We start from the raw sequence: 20,223 nt of genomic DNA on the forward strand, positions 1-20,223 counted from the left end.
CTGTAAAAATGATATTAAATAAAAATATAATTTTGTGTTACTTTAAAGAGCACCTATTTCATTGCTAAAAAACATTATTTTGTGTATTTGGTATAATACAATGTGTTTGCGTGGTTTATGGTTAAAAAAAACACATTATAAAACGGGCAGTTCTGGACCGCATTACATAGCTTAAGTATCACTGCTCCACTGTTGCTACATACTGATTTATGAAAATAAACACCAGTCTTTAATTATATTTTTTATTTTTCTACAATTGCACAATTAGTGGCGATATCCAAATAAATGTCAATAAACATTGTTGAGTTTTCTCGTCAACTTTTTAGAAAAAAGCTGACGGGGAAATTTAAGCATGCTTCCAAGCATATTTGATCATCACTTCAACAGTTGCACGATATAAATGTTAGTGTATAAATTAGATGAATGTTGATTTATGAAAATGAACACCACAGTCTTTAATCATATTTTCATTGTGTCTTTGCTTCGTCTGTTTCATGGGAACTGTGCTCTGTTTCAGCCACACTTGATTCTGAGGAACTACTTTGTTTGGCGGAAGAGTATTTGTACTAATATAATTACGTATTTGCTGTGTTTTATTTTATGAAATCCTGCTATGCATATAAATAAACCGTTTTATAAAAGCAATAAGCCCCGCAAAGCAGTGGTGTTACAGTGCATTTTATAACATGCTCTGCGTCGGGTCATTCCTAACAATGCCCCTTTGCTGTTATAAAATACACTGGTACCCCACTGCTTCTTGCGGCTTATTGCTTTATTATTTTCCACAAACTGTACATTTTTGTAGCTCTGTCCCTGAAACGCACGGATTTGAAAAGCTCTGTGTCCCTGATTAGCCAGCTAAACTGTACATTGTGATTGGCCTGAATACCTCTGACGTCAGCAGGAAATGTGACGCTCCTTACCATGTTTGGAAGATTCGGTTGCTAACAGGAGTTAACTTAGGCTGTAAGTCTGAAGCGGAGGAATCCGTGTGTTGTAGTCCAAGAAAAGAGATTTACATTGGAGACGATAACTTGCGTCATCGTTTACTTTGGCGTTTGTACCTTTTGCGTTAACATGTACTAATACACACTTGCACACCAAAAGAAATTTAAAAACATGAATCGGACAATAGGTGCTCCTTAACTTCATTAAGTTAAACGTTTTAATTTGTTTTCCTGAGTTATGTCAACTTATTAAGTCAAAGCTTAAAAAAGTATAAATTGACTCGCACGATGAAGTCGTTTAAGCTGCATTTGTTCTACAGTGTACATAATTAAAATCTCTTCATATAATTTGAAAAGAAAGGGTGATGTTCATTCTTGCATAGATTTGGCTTTGTGTGGCATTGTAATCTTTTCTGGACCACATATTCATGCACTAAATCTCCTGGACTTATTTGTGTGTCATATTACATGGTTTGGGGAGCAAGCAAAATCCTTTTCATGAGTTTCTTTCCAAAGCAATCATTGCATCTCTCATGCATCAACTAGAAAATATTCATTCCACATAATTTCAATCCTTTAAAGTGCTCCAGGAGAAAATAATAAATGAGAAAGACTAATCTTGTTAGCAGGGATGAATTTGATTTCAGGTGTGGAGGAATGCCATTGTTGTTTTGGGAGACTGCTGGATGAGACTTTTCCACATATTATTTTTTTGAGTTATATACAGTAGTTTTCATTAAAACATGACTAACATATCAAAGAATAGATCTTCTCATACCTACAGTAACACTATAACATTGGGTGTACGTTTAAGCATCTGAAGCCATGAAGCTCAGAACGGTGGGCTGCTAAGGTCATGCATGTATTAGAGTCTCCAAATGAGTTTGCTGACCTCTTAAACTACATGAAATTAATATAAGCAGACATTCTGGAGGCTACATGGCTGATGCGGAGCTGGGCGAAGATCGCTTAAGCTTTCAGAGTTGCCTGAAACTTTTATAAGCTGACTTTTCAAGACACATTGTTGCATTTTATTGATGGTGGCAGGGCACGGCATGAAGGCAGATAAACAGTGCTTTCGCTTAACCCCCTTATATCCAAACAGGGGTATTCACGCATCACACAATGTCCGTTGAAAAACGCAACGCTACGTCCCCATGTCCTTGATTCCAGCACCCCACTTGCTTTCTTTAAACCCCGGAAAGCAAACAAAGCTTTGAAGGTGGAGGTGAATTTGAGATCACATTTTGACAGTTGACAGTCAGCTAATATTCTTATCTATCACAGACCTTATCAGCATTATAATGTCTCAAAATGATGTTTACTCTTTCTTTAGCTAGCTGGAAGGCTTTGTTGTTTCCTGGTAAGCCGGTGAATGGTGCCAGGAGGCTTTTCATATCATACTTGAGTGTGGACAAAACAAATCACGGGGATGTAAATAAAAGGAAGATTAAAGCTCCCGTGTGTGATGAGCTGAGGCCACTTCATACGTGTCATCTGGTTTTCATTTGCATTAGCACAACTGAAAAGCTGTTCACTGGTAATATGCTCTTTAGTAAGTGCGTGTGATGGCACTTCACAGAGGACACAATAGATGAAAGAAACAAAGCATTTGTATTCTGACCGTCTGGCACAGACAGACAGGCATAGTTCGTTGATGTGTTAATCTGATATCTGTTCCACCTAGCAGGGCCAAGTTATGGTTATGAAATACCCAGATAGAGTTCTACCATCATGTTAACAAGTAAATCTAGTGTAGACTACTGATCTTTATGGTTTTTACCCTTGGCAGTAGGTATGATATTAATATAAGGGAGGTGCATGTTAGGAAATTACTTTATAAAGATGAAGCAGTAAAAGGTGGCACAGGTCTGCACTTGAGGTTAGTCACCATAGCAAAGTGAAAGTCTGAGGTTAAGCTACTACATTGTATTCTTAAAAGTTTGAGATAATCATCATCTATTTTATTATAAAAATATAAGAAAATATTATCTAGTAATATCTAATAAATAAATATTATAAATAAATCTAAATATTTTCTATTTTAGGGTTAGATTTAGTGTTTGCGTTAGGATGTCACTTTATACCCTTTTTTCATGATTTTTTTTTTAATATTTTATGTTTTTTAAACCATTGTTGCCTGGCATTAGGGTTAGAGTTGGGTTTGGGTAAGGATGTCATCTAATGTAAATCTAACCCTAAACCGAAGCGACAATGAGTACGTTTACATGCACAGAATAAGCGGATAACTATAAAAAATCTGCTTACTATAAAAAACTGTTTACATGCGTTTACATGCAAATCAATAAACCGGCAACGCAGACAACTGCGTTTACATGGGACTTGGAGATTTGTCAGGTTTCTTGCAGGTAGTGACGTCATCGCCTATAGTGCATAATAGTCGACCAAAAAGCATATCTGTCTTAAGCTTATTGTTTTAGCTCTTTTCTTGTCTCCAGAACCTGTAAATATAACATCAGTTTTTATTTATTTTCGCAGTTTCTCTGCCAACTGCTTTAGTAAAGAAGAGACTTTTATGCATTACTTTGCGCTTACTTCCGCGTCTGACACTTATCTTTCAGACGTGGAGACCTGCGCATATGGACAAATCCGCGAGAAAGCTGGTTAAGGCGTTTACATGCCACACGAAATCTGGGTAATGAGCAAAAAACTACCTGTGCTGATCGTTTTTTGCTTACAGCGTTTATGGGCTTTACCCGATTAAAGAAATCCGTTTTACGCGCTTACATGACCCCACGTGTTATCAGTTTATTAAGCATAATCGGCGTAAGACTGTGCATGTAAACGCACTCAATGGTAAGAACAGAGGACAAAACAGTTGAGTAACAAATACGTGACAGTGACACGTAAACATAAGACTCACAAATTTACGAGACTATAGGTGCGTAATTTTGTGATACTGGGTTGGAATTATCTATTGTAGTAGTTAGGTACGTGGGCACTTATGGTGTGTTCACACCAGACGCAGAAAAGGCGGCAAGCACGAGTGATTTTTGCCACGTTTTATTTTGTGCCACCATACTTACTTGTGTAACTACTAATGAAATAGTCTTTAAATAGGAAAAACATGGAAGTGTTTGCTGGCTTCTAAATTAATCCCCGTTTAGATCCAAAGGAATGAATGGGGCTAGGATAAATGCTAACATATTCACAACAAGCTGTACAAAGATTAAGTGTACGCATTGAAAAAAGATAGGTATGTATTAATTCATCTAAGTTGAGGTAAGAACTTAAAATATTGAAAAACGGTGGTGTTTTCCTTTAAACATAAAAGTTGAAAAAATTTACTTTTTAGGCAATTAAAGTATTTTTTAAGTTGATCCAACTTTTCACTTTTTACACTGAAGCAGAATGACAATAATGCTCACTTGAACTTGAATTATGATCCCAACATGATCAGAGTATTAATGAATATCAGTTATGTAAACCAATATATAGTTATAAAGTATTTACATTTGTAGCATTTTAAATTCATCAGTCAGTGTTAAGGAACCTTCAGCAACTTTTTTCCAGAGTGGCCATCACGGTGTTGTATTTAATAAATCATTCTGTCTGTATCTGTAATGTTAATTATTAACCAAAGAAAATATCTCTGATCAATTTGAAAAGAACAGTAGATGGCAGGCTTGACTTATTGAAGGCCATGTTATTGTCTAGTTCAAATTACACACGCTGAGCTTTTAGCCAAAGGATATTATTGACTCAACCTTCCTCCAAGATTAAAATCTCGTTTCAGTTCACAATAATTAGCACCAAAACCAAAAAATCCCCAGGTTCCATTTGCATGAAAAACACCTTAACCAGACAACAAACCCTGTGTGTTTACAAAAGTGCTAATGTTTACTTCATTACTCTTTAACTGATGATCCAGGCGTGTATCTGATATGACGTGTTTCCCACGTGTTATATCTAAATAAGTGGCGAGACAGAACAGGAGCTGTGTGATCTATTCAGTGCATTCTGCTATTTGAGATCATGTTCTCTCTTAAAAATTGATTCACGATGCCAAAGAAGAAACATTTTTGACTGAACGGTTCTAACCTTTTATGTTTCAAAGAAGGCTTTTTAGAATAAAAAAAGTTATGAAAGAAATAATTCTTCTAAGAACCTTAGACTGAATGGTTCTTTGAGGAACTTTGGTGGCGTCACCGATGAAGAACCTTTTAAGCAAGCACCTTTATTTTAAAAGTATAAATTCCCATTCAACCAACCAAAAAGGCAGATTGGATTTTTAGTGATTTTCTAACAATATAAACATGTTTAACATTTTTAATATGGAGTGAGGGAGGTTGTTCTTTATATAACATGGGTATCTTGTCTGTAAATACCCAATGAGAATTTAATGTTGCCATCACCACACGGTTTATCCTAAATTAACATACAGGTTGACATCTTTCATTTCACCCTTATATTTTTTAGTAATGTCTTTCAGAGGATAACAGCAAGGTTTGTGATGGCCACATGCTAAATAATTCACAATTCTTATAAATATTGCACATTCACACTCAAATAAAATCTCACCAGATATCTCGCTGGATTCAGGGCATTCAGAGTTCAGACGACTCCAGCAGTCAAATATTACACTGTAGTCCCACTACAGAGACAAAGCAAGTTAAATACACATATAGGGAATGCAATGTTGTGAGGTAGGTCTCCATCATGTGCTATTTATGTTAGTTTAGTTTCAGGATATGGGCAAGATGTCAGCATGTTTAATGTTTACTGTGTTTAGTGTCGAGTTTTCAGTTATAGTTAACAGCTAATCAGATTATCTCATGATGTCTGTAGAAAGTAGTTTAACATTTTGGTAAAATAATGTAAAGCTCCTACACTCTAAAAATGGCTGGGTTATTTTTGACCCATAATGGGTAAATATTGGACACACACAACACACCGCTGGGTTAAAATTGATCCAAAGCTGGGTTGTTTTAACCCAACACCTGGGTTATAATCAGAGGTGTATAATACTTTAGTATTTTAGTTACATTTTCCAAGCTTCTATTCTTTATCAGAGTGTTTGTCTTGGGAAAAAATTTACGTTTCTTTACTAAAAAATGTTCACTACATTCTAAAGCATAAAATCATACTGTGTATTCATTATATATTGCATATTAAAATTGATTTAATGCCTAATTACATAAAAATTGTGTACTTTTACTTTCTTGAGTAAAAGTACAAAAAAATACTAGATGTTTAATGTACTTAAATATTAAATATAAACCAAAAACTTATGAAATGTAGTGGAGTAAAAATTATGATAATATGTTTTGGAATGTTTGTTTTCCAAAGAAAAACACTAATAAAATACGAATAATTAAAAATTTACTTTTCTGTAGAAAGTAAAAATACTTAAGTACTATACAACTCTGGTTATAATACCCCATGGTTGCGTAACAACCCAATGGTCTCGTACACACTGCAAACTTTCGGGAGTGACAACCGCATTAAAATGCTGGAGTGTATCCCCTAAATGTTCGTTTCATGTCTGTACGAAACAAGATTCACTCCCGAAAATGTGATGATTGAGACAGAAATAACCAAAGCAACGCTCTGCCGTCTTGGGTGCTTATCATAGTTTAACATTAAATAACCGCATTGTGTTTTGCAATAAACCTCCGTCTTGGCGTTGTGTATTTTACGCTTTTGTGAGGCTCACAGCACGCGGTCTTGCCGTGTTGCCAGGTCCTCGTCTTTTCGTACATAAATACCGTTTTAGCGCTAAACCGTTTATGGCTTTTGACTCATGAAGCGATCAAGTTTTTGGTGTTAATAAAGTGTGAGGGTGCCGGTCCCAATATTTTGATTTTTGAGGTAAAGCATTTAGATTTATTTCAGTTTATTATTGGATTTTTCTTGTTCGCTGTTTTTTCAGTGCAAGATCTGGCAACACTAGTCAGCAAACGCTTGTGCCTCTGTCATTTTCTGAACCGCGCATACAGAAGACTTTTTCCTCTTCCAAGCATTTTTTTTTTTTTTTTAAGAGAGATGATAAACGTTTAAACACTTGATTAACAACTAGTTGTTCAGTTCGGTTATGTACACACTGTGCAGAGTTTTTGTAAATTCGGTTGTCACTACCTGCTTTTTGCGGGAGTTAATTCGTTGTAGAATGCGGTTGTGAGTCCCGTAAATTACTGAACTGTGTGTGTACAGAACAGGATTAAGCATTAAAAGGTGAAGTGACAACCGAATTAATATGCAGTGTGTACGGGACCAAAGTTGAGTCGTTTTTAACTCCGCATGCGTTCTGTCCAATATTTACCCATTATGGGTCAAAAATAACCCAGCCATTTTTAGAGTGTATCAGGAAGTTGCTAGATTTATGATCGTTTTATGATTATTTCAGTTAGGATTGTAACACTTTTAGTGTAAACTTTGACAACTGACTGTCAGATTTTTGTTAAAACAACTCAAAACTTGCTCTGCTCATATACTGCATGAATATCTGTAAAATTGCAAACTTATGTTTAGTAAAACAGAAAATTCTTGCTATGGATATCAGTCTCTTAGTTTAATAATGTTGTGAATTTCACCTACTTCATTTTAATGCCAAGCTAATCAATCTAATAAAGATCCTAAGATTTTTGCTAATGTAGTTGTTCTGCTGCATGAAATCTGCTTCAAGCCTTGGCGTGCAGCTTGTATGATGCAATCAATTAAAACTACAATTTTAGAAAAGCCACAAGCTGTTGTTGTGCAATTTTTTATTTTAATTGCTAGACTGAATGTTTTTAAAACAGTATAAAAACATTGTATAAATACATTGTATTTACAAAAAACAGCAGTGAAAATATACCATGTAAACATTATTAAACATGATATATAACAGTGTGCTTCTGATATCTCAGTTTGGACAAAACATAATATAAGCAAACTGAAGCAGCATCCCAGTGACAAAACAAATAATTTTTACAAAATCCAATAATTATCAAGCTATACTAGTCATGCATAGCCTTTGACAAAGGTCCACACTGCAGTTTTTCTGGCCAATAACTACCCACTTAAACAGAAAACAAAAACAAATTAATTATATAATTTAAAGCCATGAACTAAACCCAAACCCACCAAAAACACAATAAACTGTGGTTTATCCCTTTAGATATCAAACAGACCCTGTTGTCCAAGTACAATAGTTGGTTCTTAATCAGAACAATCTGCAAAGCAGATCAGACCTATGCTCCTGGTCACAATTAGCTATGGGAGACAACATCATCCATAACGTGGTTGTGATCAAAACAAAAGATAAAACAATCGCAATCCACAAATGAGGTCAAATTTAACAACATTTGAAAAATGGTACCGTAGAGAAAAAACAAATCCAAGAATACGCGTGTGTTATAGATTAACTGCTTGAAAATGGTGCTTCCATGTAATGTACATTGTTCTCCGCCACAAAACAGCATTAATTCAACCTCCATTGTTTAATAGGCACCATGACACAAAATATAAGAAAACAATGGTGTAACAGTCAGGGTGAATATATGCATTAAAAAAAAAATCACTGACCTCCAAAATAAAGGGCAGGAAGCAGAACCGCTGAATTCAAGTCAGGCTGTGAAATCAAAGTCTGGTTGTGATTAATAAAGAGGATCTTCACTTGCCACAACATCTGCATAGCTGGGAGGAGCTGTCAGGGCAATGAAATCAAAACATAACTTTCTTGTACATTACTGTATTCATTTACTCATAATGATAGGAACTAATTATGTTAAATTGTTACTGTTAATGAAAAGTTATGGGTTATGGTTTTTCCACAGTCATTTTGGTTGATGCCATTTCTCATCCAGAATGACAGTACTATCTTAGTCTTTTTTCTTGACAGTTTACATGAAATTGCAATACCAGTGGGTATTCTGTTGTTTAAAGTGTAACGTTATAACAACATATCAATCTAGTTTTGTTGCATATCTAGCGTAGAAATGTCACATACAGTGTTTAGCTAACATGATGTTCTAGAACGAAGATGTATCCAAATGTATTTGCTACGTAACTAATTAAATATATAAAAAACAACATATGAGGAGCTTAGATGCAAAAGCCTCTAAACGCCACCTCTGTCAAAAATGAAATAATGATATATTTTTGCATTAAATCCACTTAATCCCGGCCTCAAGTCATTCAGAAATACCGGTTTGTTGGCAAAATCCATAGAGTCCATTAATGATAAAAAAAATTGACTCAATAACATCTCAGATGCACTTAACATGGTTTTGCATCTGAGCAAATGTTACTTTTGTATTTTGAAAAGAGATGTATTTTACAGAAAAGTGTTTCTGATTCCAAATCACCCAATTAATAAATCAATAATCACGGATATATTTGACACATACATTGACACACAATTTCAGTATACAAACTTCCTTAATAGTGCCTTAAATGTATAGATAGTAGCAGTAATGCAATGCAATAATACCATATATATTTCTATATATTTTCAGGTTTTCTATTATTTCTTTTTCCTTATTTAAAGATGTGACATTCTGAAAATTAAATGTTTTGTAAATGCTTACAATAATACAAATACACTCACCTAAAGGATTAATAGGAACACCATACTAATACTGTGTTTGACCCCCTTTCGCCTTTAAAACTGCCTTAATTCTACGTGGCATTGATTCAACAAGGTGCTGAAAGCATTCTTTAGAAATGTTGGCCCATATTGATAGGATAGCATCTTGCAATTAATGGAGATTTGTAGGATGCACATCCAGGGCACGAAGCTTCCGTTCCACCACATCCCAAAGATGCTCTATTGGGTTGAGATCTGGTGACTGTGGGGGCCATTTTAGTACAGTGAACTCATTGTCATGTTCAAGAAACAGATTTGAAATAATTCGAGCTTTGTGACATGGTGCATTATCCTGCTGGAAGTAGCCATCAGAGGATGGGTAGTGGTCATAAAGGGATGACATGGTCAGAAACAATGCTCAGGTAGGCTGTGGCATTTAAACGATGCCCAATTGGCACTAAGGGGCCTAAAGTGTACTAAGAAAACATCCCCCACACCATTACACCACCACCAGCAGCCTGCACAGTGGTAACAAGGCATGATGGATCCATGTTCTCATTCTGTTTACGCCAAATTCTGACTCTACCATCTGAATGTCTCAACAGAAATCGAGACTTATTTCGGGTTATTTCAGTCAAAGTTGCTCCTCTATCAGCTTGAATCAGTCGCCCATTCTCCTCTGACTTCTAGCATCAACAAGGCATTTTCCCCCACAGGACTGCCGCATACTGGATGATTTTCCCTTTTCACACCATTCTTTGTAAACCCTAGAAATGGTTGTGCGTGAAAATCCCAGTTACTGTGCAGATTGTGAAATACTCAGACCGGCCTGTCTGGCACCAACAACAATGTCACGCTCAAAATTGCTTAAATCACCTTTCTTTCCCATTCTGACATTCAGTTTGGAGTTCAGGAGATTGTCTTGACCAGGACCACACCCCTAAATGCATTGAAGCAACTGTCATGTGATTGGTTGATTAGATAATTGCATTAATGAGAAATTGAACAGGTGATCCTAATAATCCTTTAGGTGAGTGTATGTGTGTTGTGCAAGATAATATCATAATTTACAGTTTTACACTAATTTTCATATACATGAATTCTATTCTAAAATAGAAAAATTAGCGGATTACTAGCATTTTAAAGAATATTTGCATCATGTAAATTAAATATGCAAAAGGCACAGATTTGCAACTGAATCACAAAGTACAGAAATGTCAAACAAAATGTTTTGGTTACCATATTCACCATACTTTAGCTACCGTACCTTCATCAGGGAGGCGAGGGGTTAGGAAGCTCATATCCGCACTTGAATAGCTACTTATGCTAAAGCAGCCACTGGGAGGAGGACCTCTGTAAGGAATGGTACCAATTACTATTGGAAACTCCACTTTCAGATTTTTGGTACCCGATATCTGAACTATAACCTAAAGAAATGAAACAACAGAAAAGAACCATTCATTCATTCATTCAATCAATCAAGTTACATACTGTATTATGCACAGCTTTTTTCAAAGTTTCTGAAGTACATTATAGCTACAAGAAATCAAAATGGTTAGCATGCAGTATGTTTTAAATAGACAAATTTTAAATAGAAAAATGTCTATAAAGCCCCGTGACTTTCTATAGTAATCATTACTACTCACTGCAAGACGGTATTCCACTTTCAGAATGTCTGAATTGAGAATGGAGGGACATACAGGAGGAATCATAAACACATTTCCACTCCATCTGTCAGAGAAGTGAGATGGGACAATATTTCCTCTCGCGCTGGCAACCTTGTGTTTGAAGATTTTACGTTTACCATTGGCCATATAGGTCTGAATCTGATACATCGCTGCTTTTGGTACAACTAGACAAGAGGAGCCATTCTTAATCTCAGCAGAAATTGGGATTGATTCTCCTTATGAAGAGAAAGAAAGAAATCAAATTGTGTTATATGATCAATAATATTCAAACTATTTGCAAAGTATTACCTTGTTTTCTTTTTTTGTCAATATTACATTACATTACAGAATGTTCACTACACGTAATCCGAGGTTTGGTGAAAATGTTGTGGCGTTTCAGAAAACGTACCGTCACCCTGAGACAGCCTGAAAGCTACTGTACAAAATTCATGAGATTAAATCCCAATTTTTCCTTACCATTGCAATAACCCTTGCGGTCTATGCTGACAGTCAGAGAGATGGGACCTGAAGTAAATATCCAGCGTCCAATCATCTTCTCACAGGTTTGTGACACTGGAGACTGTAATGTAACTTTGGGTCAGCAGTCTGGAGGATGTTTTCTAATGGCAATAAAAACCTTTCATCCAAGCAACACACAAATACTGATAACATTTTTTTTAATACTTTGTAAGGCACTGTAAGTTGCTTTGGATATAAGTGTCTGCCAAATGCATAAATGTAAGTGTACATAATATATACACAAAAAACACCACTTATTCTTATTTATACTGGCCTGATATGCACATCTATTTGAGCTCAGTGCCTGATATAAAGTATAAATAAAAACTGCATTACAACAAAGGAATTCCTGAAGACTTTATACTCAGAATCTCTCAGCTACCCCGGAAAAGCAGCCTTTGTATCATTTCAGCTGCTGTTAAATTCATTGACACTGACTCTTCCATTAAAGAGTGCATCTGTCCAAATCAAGCCTCTGAGCCAAAGTCATTAAAAAACTTACGGAGCACCTGGATTCAAGTCTCCTCCTTTATGAGAAAGGCTTATGAGAAAATCTTTTCAACCATGCGCTTGTGTGAAAAATAAGCTGCTTTTCATTTCAGCTTCTTGCGTGATACTTTTACATTTACATTTTAACTTAAAGATAAAATGTTTAAAATTTACACTACGTAAAAGGTGTGCATAAGCTTATAATTTTGTTCAAAAACTATTATTTATGTGAAATGGTGGCACAATTTACTTTAGAATTCTGAAGTCAGACAAAATATAAAGGAAGATCGTTTTGGCATACTCACTGTTAGTGCTGGAATATTGACATCAGTGTGACTGATGATAAAAAGTCGTCTGGAAACACACTGATTCTTATGATGGGGCAACTTGAGAACTGCCTGCGCCATGTAATAAACACAGCCATGTTTTCCAATGAAAGAGGAAACTAAGGGACTATAACACATAACGTAGAGTTCATCATCTTGAATTGGAGCGAGTGAGACAGCAGTTTATTTTAAAAGTAAAAATGCAGTTAATAGATACAGATTACCAAAAATGAAAATTCTGCAATGATTTATTCACCCCTAATGTTCCTAACCCAGATGATTTCTCTTCTTTTAAGAGAAAACAAAGAGAATTTTAAATTTTTACTGAACTCGTAACTTCTTTTGGGGAAGTTACAATAAATAGGCACTTTTATAAATGGGCAAAAAATGGTTACTGAATAATGCAAATCATCAAAGTATGAAAAGTGGTTGTGAATCCAACTAATTGTTTAAATTTAGTTCTTAAAATTGCCCCAAATGAAAGGGGATATTTCACAAGACTTTAAGATGTCAAAAAATCTTTGTTGTCCCCAGAATACGTATGTGAAGTTTTAGCTCAAAATATCATATAATTTATTATAGCATGTTAAAATTGCCACTTTGTAGATGTGATCAAAAATGTGCCATTTTGGGGTGTGTCCTTTTAAATGCAAATCTGCTGATCTAAATGGCAGTGCTGTGGTTGAATAGTGCAGATTAATAGGCGGTATTATCAAATTTCAATTACCTATTTTTTTCACATTCTTGCAGAGAATGGTTTACCAAAACTAAGTTACTGGGTTGTTCTTTTACACATTTTCTAGGTTGATAGAACCACTGGGGACTAGGGATGCTCCAATCAGGATTTTTGCGACCGATACCAATTTGTTATCTTCATGATCGGCCGATACCAATACCGATTTTTTTCCGGCTGATGCAAGCTCTTTGATGACTGTAATTGTTAACATTTTTTCTAGATAAGGTAATATAATGTTGCCTTTGTTATATTACTTGCAGTAATTAAGTATATTATTGTTTTAATAGAGAATCAAATAAATAAGCACAAAAATATTTATTTGGCAAAGAGATATTTAATATCTCTTTAAAAAGGTTTATGTCTCTTAAAAGTAATGAAAATAAAGCACTTCACAGTCTTTACTGTATGAATTAAATATACACGCATTCGTATGAAGTACAGCAGTTCTTTAGTGAAGAGCAGAGAGTGATTTTATTGAGAGATGAATTAGGTTACTGTAGCTTTAAAGCCCGGGATACACTGCACGATAATTGGCTGTCCCAGACAAAAGATTGCCATCGTGAAACAATCGTTGCGATTTCTGTGATCGTGGCTCTTCATCGGTGGACCTATGTCGTACAATGAGAGAGGTTCAAAGACGGACGTTTTTCCGGTCTTGCGTCCAAAGATAGCCTACGATAGTTTTCTGACGGTGTCAGAAAATTCGGCATGATCACCGCACAGTGTGTTTGCTGCTACGACCTGCGCACTGGTATTTGTTTACCACGAGGGCATGCTGGTGATGTTGCGTTAACGTGTGACGCAGCCGCCGAAGCTTCCGTGTCATCATCGTACAGTTAACGTGCTTGTCGTACCCGAGTTTAAACTATACATGTCGCACAGTGTGATAAGTTAATGATCTTATAAGAGGGCAAAAATCCTGCAGTGTATTCCGGGCTTAAGACGTGAGAGAGATCGCTCTGTTCACGTGCATTGATGACTGGCTGCTGTGTGCGCGTGGCGGGTGTACGCAGACAAGAGCAGCTGTGATAAAAATAAAAGTTTAAACGATCAAAACTTTAAAACGCATGCAAATAATAAACTTTTGTCATGAGGATGCAATTGTCCGCATTAGATATGTGTTGTAAACGCTGTTTGATGGGGATGTGAAGACGCGTCGCGCTGTTGAGCGTCTTCCATAAATACACATATATCTGTAAAGGGAGAGAGAGAAATCCAAATCTGCACGTCGCACTTGAGCAACGGGTTATAAAAATACTTGCACTACATAAAAAAAATTATCTCTTATTGCAGCCGGATTCAGGATTCTTATGACAAAAGTAAACATAAAGATCGGTTCACGAGATCGCCAAATGTAGTGAGTACCGATCGAGTCATTTAATGCCATTATCGGCCGATCGATCGGAGCATCCCTACTGGAGACCCAATTATAGCACATGAAAAAGTCAGATTTTCATGATATGTCCCCTTTAATAAAATAAACTGACTCAGTTCTGGAGTTCAAACCAATGACAGAACTTACATTTTTGGTTAACTAAGATCACACAATATAAATACATTTTCATTGTTGTATATTCTGTACTGCATATGCATTAAAAAATATGAAACAATGTACCGTGACAATATAGCCAAGATAATGTATCAAAAATACAGAAAACAAACACTGCACTTACGTTTGTGGTAACTCCAGTTTAAAAGGGAATTCATGGAAGCCACAATCAAGGATGAGGTCTTGGGTACCTAATCAGATAATTGTATCAAATATACCAACACATTAATAGTTTAATAAGCAAAACACCACCACACTTTAATCAAAGATATTCATGAACTGTGACTTTAAGGAAAATATGTTCAGTGTAATCTTGATACACTGGGCCAGGCCTACCTGTTGCTGCTGCAAGTGTCTTGGATAAGGAGAGAAGATTTCTTTGTTGTGAACATTGGGACAGTTTATCAGGCCAACGCACTCGAGCACATCCTTTGACTAAAACTTCAATGGCTTCAACTTTGGTGGGTGCTGATAGCTGAAGTAAAACACGTCCAGCCACAACATTTCCAGGAGAGTAACAAATCTTCTGCTCGTTGTTAAAAACCACAGCCAATGTATTCAGTGTTTTTTGTTTCATCTTTGTTTCAAAGTTAATTTAAAGCGCCTTTTTTAATAATGGACTTGGTGTATAATCGTTACAATAGCCTGTTCTAACTGTAACTCTGATGTTGAAACTGCTGTTACAGTTAATCTAACCTTAAATCGCAACAGTACAACTTAACAATACACACCAACATTCAGTTTAACAAAAAAAATCCCAGACGCAATTGTCTCAACTACTCACTCTCGGCAAACCTCAATGCAGCGTCTGGCACGCGCTGTTTATATCAGATTAGTGAACGATTCTTTTGAACTGGTTCTTCTCGGTGAATTGATACGTCTGAATCAGCTCAAATCCTAGTGAATTCACACGTCACTCAAGCATTCTACACAAAAGGCGCCGCTAGAACTGACAGACTGATGACGTCAAAGTGCCGCGAGAGCGAGACGAAATTACACTTCGTATGATTTCTCGGATCATTCTCGCGGTACTTTGACGTCATTTGGCTGTAAATATGATCCTTCAACTGGTGATGCTTAGATTTGCAACAAACAAATCGGTTCGCAAATCGGACTGAATGATCCGCATCATTCATCAATATGAAACGTCATGGCACCGTGACTTCTCTTCTGAATTTGATTCCTTTGAAAAAAAAATTCCTTTGTTTTGTAGGAAATGCTGACAACAAATGACAATGAACAAGATGTAAGTCAAACACACAGTATTTTTTCAGGTATCGATTATAGTCGTATATCTATCTGTGCCACGTGCCACGTTCGCGCGCTCTGCACACATCATGCGTTGACATTAAGTCAGTCAGCTCGGTTAATTTCTGCAAACCACCAAAAAGTCGAGAATTTCTGTGGGAAAGTGAAAAGCTGTTATAATTCTTTGAAGTATTTTGGTCCCTGAAACCATATGAACCGATGAAAGGTACGTATTAGTTATGCTTTTAATCATATTTCTATAGTTTTATTTTCGTGTTTTAGTGTTTTCACTTACACAACAATGTTTCGTCATCACCTGTTGAACTAGTTTAATTACAAATCAAAGCTTCCTAAATTTGGTCATATAAATGGTTATATATATCTTTAATATTGATTTAGTAAGTTTAATCTAAGTAAGTTATTAAATGTAAGTTTTTCACGGGCAGAATAACATTCCAAATGTAAATCAAAAAGCCATCTCTGCGAATATCTTTAGTATTTAAGATCATATCAGTGACAGTGGAAAATCAGTGTTAAAGTATTACTCCATTTTTAAAAAAAAAATCCTGATAATTTACTCACCCACATGTTTTCCAAAATGTTGAAGTCTTTCTTTGTTCAGACAAGAAGATATTACGTTTTTTTTTTGCGGAAAACATTCCAGGATTTTTCTTAATTTAACAGACTTTATTGGACCCCAACAGTTTCTGTTTAAATGCAGCTTTAAAGGCCTCTAAACGATCCCAAACAAGGCATAAGGGTCTTATCTAGCAAAACGAGAAAAAATGTACTTTAAAACCACAACTTGTCGCCTTGCACCTGCCGTGTGACGCGCCAGTGCGACCTCACATAATTGCGTAAGCATGTCGAAAAGTCACGCATTACATATGTGACCCGTCACGGAAACCAGGGACACAAGTCGGCAGCACAAGTTTCGAGAAAATGAGAAACAAGGTTTTTTTTTTTCAAAATTTGTGATTTTCGTTTTATTGCAGAATCTGTTAGTTGAGATCACGAAGAAGCCTCTCCTTATTTGAGATAGCAGTTTATGTATATTTAAAAGCGTACATTTTGCGGTTAAATAGGCTTGTTTTCCGGAGATTCTAGCGTGCAGCGGGGGGCGTCATTGTCTGTGTGTATATTTACATACTGGATAAGCTTGTGTTTTCGCCTCCGCCCCCAAAGGGAACAGCGTGACTACTGAAGAAGGATAGTTCGCCCAAAACTGAAAATAATGTCATTAATGACTTACCATTATGTCGTTCTAAACTCGGAAGACCTCCGTTCATCTTCGGAACACAGTTTAAGATGTTTTAACATTAGATTTAGTCCGAGAGCTTTCTGTCTCCTCCATTGAAAATCTATGTACGGTTTCCATGTCCAGAAAGGTAATAAAAACATCCTCAAAGTAGTCCGTGTGACATCAGTGGGTCAGTAAAATTGTGTTGATGCATCGAAAATACAGTTTGGTCCAAAAATAGCAAGAATTACGACTTTATTCAGCATTGTCTTCTCTTCCGGCTCGAGCGTGAAGTCACGTGACTGTAGTGACGTGGCTGCTCTGTCCCTTAGACATGTTTGCTTAGTTTTATTTTATTTTTTTTCAAACTTATAGCGTGCGTCTCCCCAGACTGTAAATGAAGCTCGGGCGCACAAAACAAAATAAATATAAAAGAAGCTGGGGCGGAACAAATAACAGTCAACCGCATCGTACGTAAGCCGCGTCACTGACTTTATGGGGCGCCGCAGTCGGATGACGTCAAAGTACCGCGAGAGCTCTTTAAGAAATCTTACGGAGTAGTTTAATTTCGACTCGCTCTCGCGGTACTTTGACGTCATCCGACTGCGGCGCCCCATAAAGTCAGTGACGCGGCTATTTGTCCAAACACACAGAAGTTACACAGAGATCCTTGTATTCTTTATATAATATTGGCTACATGTTTTGTCTATCAATATTTTCCATGAAGTCATTGGCTGATGGAGGAACGAGCGAGCGATTGGTAACATCTCTTAAGGACTTCACGTTTTCAACTGTGCTGTTTTTGGATTATCTATTATTTTAAATACAAACTTTGAAGGCGGGTTCATGTGTTTAACGGAACGTAAATACCGGAGTGTAATCTGATATACCCTTACATGTTACGATGTAAATAGTCCTCAGATTGTATATTATATTGTATTACCAGAAGTTCATGCGAAATAGACTATATATCTATATTTCGGATTATACGCATTTGTGGACAAAAATCATTGGATGATTCACACATCTGAAACAGACTGGATTCGACTTGTGATCCCCACAAAGGTAACGTTAAAAGTCCTGTTTATTTTTGCATTTTGTCATTCGGACTTCTGTAATAAAATACTACATATGCTGCTAGAACAGCTGTATCTCAAAACGGCTTTACAGGGGGTATGGCTTAGCTAAATGAGATGTAAATGAGCCCTATTGTCTCTCCAGCCAGGGAAAAGGGAAAGTGTTAACTTTTTTCTTTCTCAAATTTCTCAGCATTCTCTTTCTTGAATGTGTTACATTCAAATGGCCACAACTTCTCCAAATCTTATCAGATTTCCATGTGTTACACATCGTTGGAAAGCTTAGAATAACTCAAAATGCCCCAGATCCGACTTGTGTCCCTACTTTCCGTGACTGGTCACATATGTGAAAAGCACATCTGTGGACCATTTTAAACAATAAACTTACACAAAGACATGAATTAGTATCATTTCACATAAGGGGTGCACCGATAAATGTCGATATACACTAATAATATGTGCCCGGAAAGTATTCTGAATCGCACAGCCGATATTATTCACAGCTATTTCATGTACTATGGCTTTTTATCAGTAAGTCCTCATCGATCTGAAATCACTGTTAGTTTAAATCGTTTACATACATTACATTACATACATACATTTGAAAACGCCACACTTGTCAAAAATAATCATTATACGTATTCTTTATTATCATGAAAATACCTGAAAAAGTTTGAAGAACGGCAATATAAATATATTCTTAAGCCATTTCTTGGAGCTGCGTGTCATAGCTGCGTGTGTAATGGTTCTTCGTCTACAGCGCATATTGGCCCTCATTTATCATTCTTGCGTAGAAACGGGCGTATATGTTGGCGTAAGATTATGCTTACACTCCTCTCACCGCCTGATTTATGAAACTGTGCGTACCGTTGATATTCAGGTGTACGCAATATCTGCCCTTCATAAATGCCGCGGCCGAAAACGATCGTCATTAGAATAACAAGCCCATATAAATTCAAGTCTCCGCCTCCCCCACGCCCTCATTTTACGACATTGACACACGAAAGACGGCAAAGAAGAGAATCCGGGGAAGTGAAAAGAAACAAAATTGTTTTATTTGGGAGTTTAAAGAGTGGGAATAAAGACACATTAATAATTGGATGACAATTTGTAATATTCTTATTATTATTTTTATTATTAATTGATATTTAGAAGAATAATTATTTATTATTATTATTATTTACTGTTGCCTACATCTAAATTCTATGTCTGCTTAATGGTTCAGTTAATTTTTTTAAAATAATATTTTAAAATGATGTAGTAACTTTTGTAGTGTGTTGTTCTGTATTTATATACAGTTGTTTGTTAGCTGTATCTTAGATCCAGTTCGATACGGAGCTCCAGATATAATTCAAATTAACAATTTGTTTCCACGACATCCACATGTTTTACTAAGCTAATTCATAATTTGAAGTAATAATAATTGTAATAGTAATTACGAAATATTATAATAATTAATTTCAAGGAACAAACGGTTGAATATTGGGAACAAATATGGCCATACTTTAGACTAAATAAGAAAAAGAAGTGTCCATAATGTAGCATAAAAAATAATTTGTGGCCATAATTTTGTTCGCATGTCATCATGATCGGATTTACGGCTCCATTCAACACAAGCATTTTACCTTACCTCATCTGTATTTATTTATCATCGAATGGTACGTAACTAGCTTACCTTTTATTGCATTACCATGTTTTCGTAGCAAATCCTTGTGCTTTCTTGCAATGTGCCGCTTCAGATTCCAGGAAGAATATTTGCTAACTCTTTACAGTCTCTCCGCAGTCCCTTTCAATTTTTTTCTTCCTGCTCAATCTTAACTTAGATTTTTACTTTACATTCATGTATAAGGCTTAAATTCCATAACTTATTGCTAGACGTTTTTACAGATTCTCGAA

The 20,223-nt window shown here is 36.0% G+C and overlaps 1 protein-coding gene and 1 long non-coding RNA gene across 5 annotated transcripts in view; one reads left to right on the forward strand and one right to left on the reverse strand.

The window, feature by feature from the left end:
• Positions 1-7,657: 7,657 nt before the first annotated feature.
• LOC129419613 (arrestin domain-containing protein 4) lies at positions 7,658-15,617 on the reverse strand. Its single transcript, XM_055174777.2, has 7 exons — positions 15,100-15,617; positions 14,888-14,954; positions 12,458-12,605; positions 11,622-11,724; positions 11,124-11,380; positions 10,745-10,904; positions 7,658-8,595 (listed from the first exon to the last, which is right to left on the reverse strand). The coding sequence occupies exons 1-7, from the start codon at positions 15,338-15,340 to the stop codon at positions 8,546-8,548; spliced, it is 1,026 nt and encodes a 341-aa protein (XP_055030752.2). The 5' UTR covers positions 15,341-15,617; the 3' UTR covers positions 7,658-8,545.
• A 195-nt stretch (positions 15,618-15,812) lies between these two features.
• LOC129419615 (uncharacterized) overlaps positions 15,813-20,223 on the forward strand; it is a 353,983-nt gene continuing 349,572 nt past the window's right edge. The window contains exon 1 of one of the 4 annotated variants that reach the window (XR_012357709.1): positions 15,813-16,237. This is a non-coding gene — a long non-coding RNA (uncharacterized lncRNA). The remainder of the gene's footprint in view (positions 16,238-20,223) is intronic. The other 3 variants (XR_012357711.1, XR_012357712.1, XR_012357710.1) reach the window with 3 other exon arrangements.

The sequence above is a fragment of the Misgurnus anguillicaudatus genome, chromosome 15 (genome assembly GCF_027580225.2).
Source record: "Misgurnus anguillicaudatus chromosome 15, ASM2758022v2, whole genome shotgun sequence".
Lineage (NCBI taxonomy): Eukaryota > Metazoa > Chordata > Actinopteri > Cypriniformes > Cobitidae > Misgurnus > Misgurnus anguillicaudatus.

Bases quoted from the DNA above. Each gene is read 5' to 3' on its own strand.
- LOC129419613 (XM_055174777.2), bottom strand. From the start codon at position 15,340: ATGAAACAAAAAACACTGAATACATTGGCTGTGGTTTTTAACAACGAG. The intron at 14,955-15,099 runs GTAGGCCTGGCC...TTATCTGATTAG, and splicing joins GACACTTGCAGCAGCAACAG to GTACCCAAGACCTCATCCTT. The intron at 10,905-11,123 runs GTGAGTAGTAAT...TCATTTCTTTAG, and splicing joins AAGTGGAATACCGTCTTGCA to GTTATAGTTCAGATATCGGG.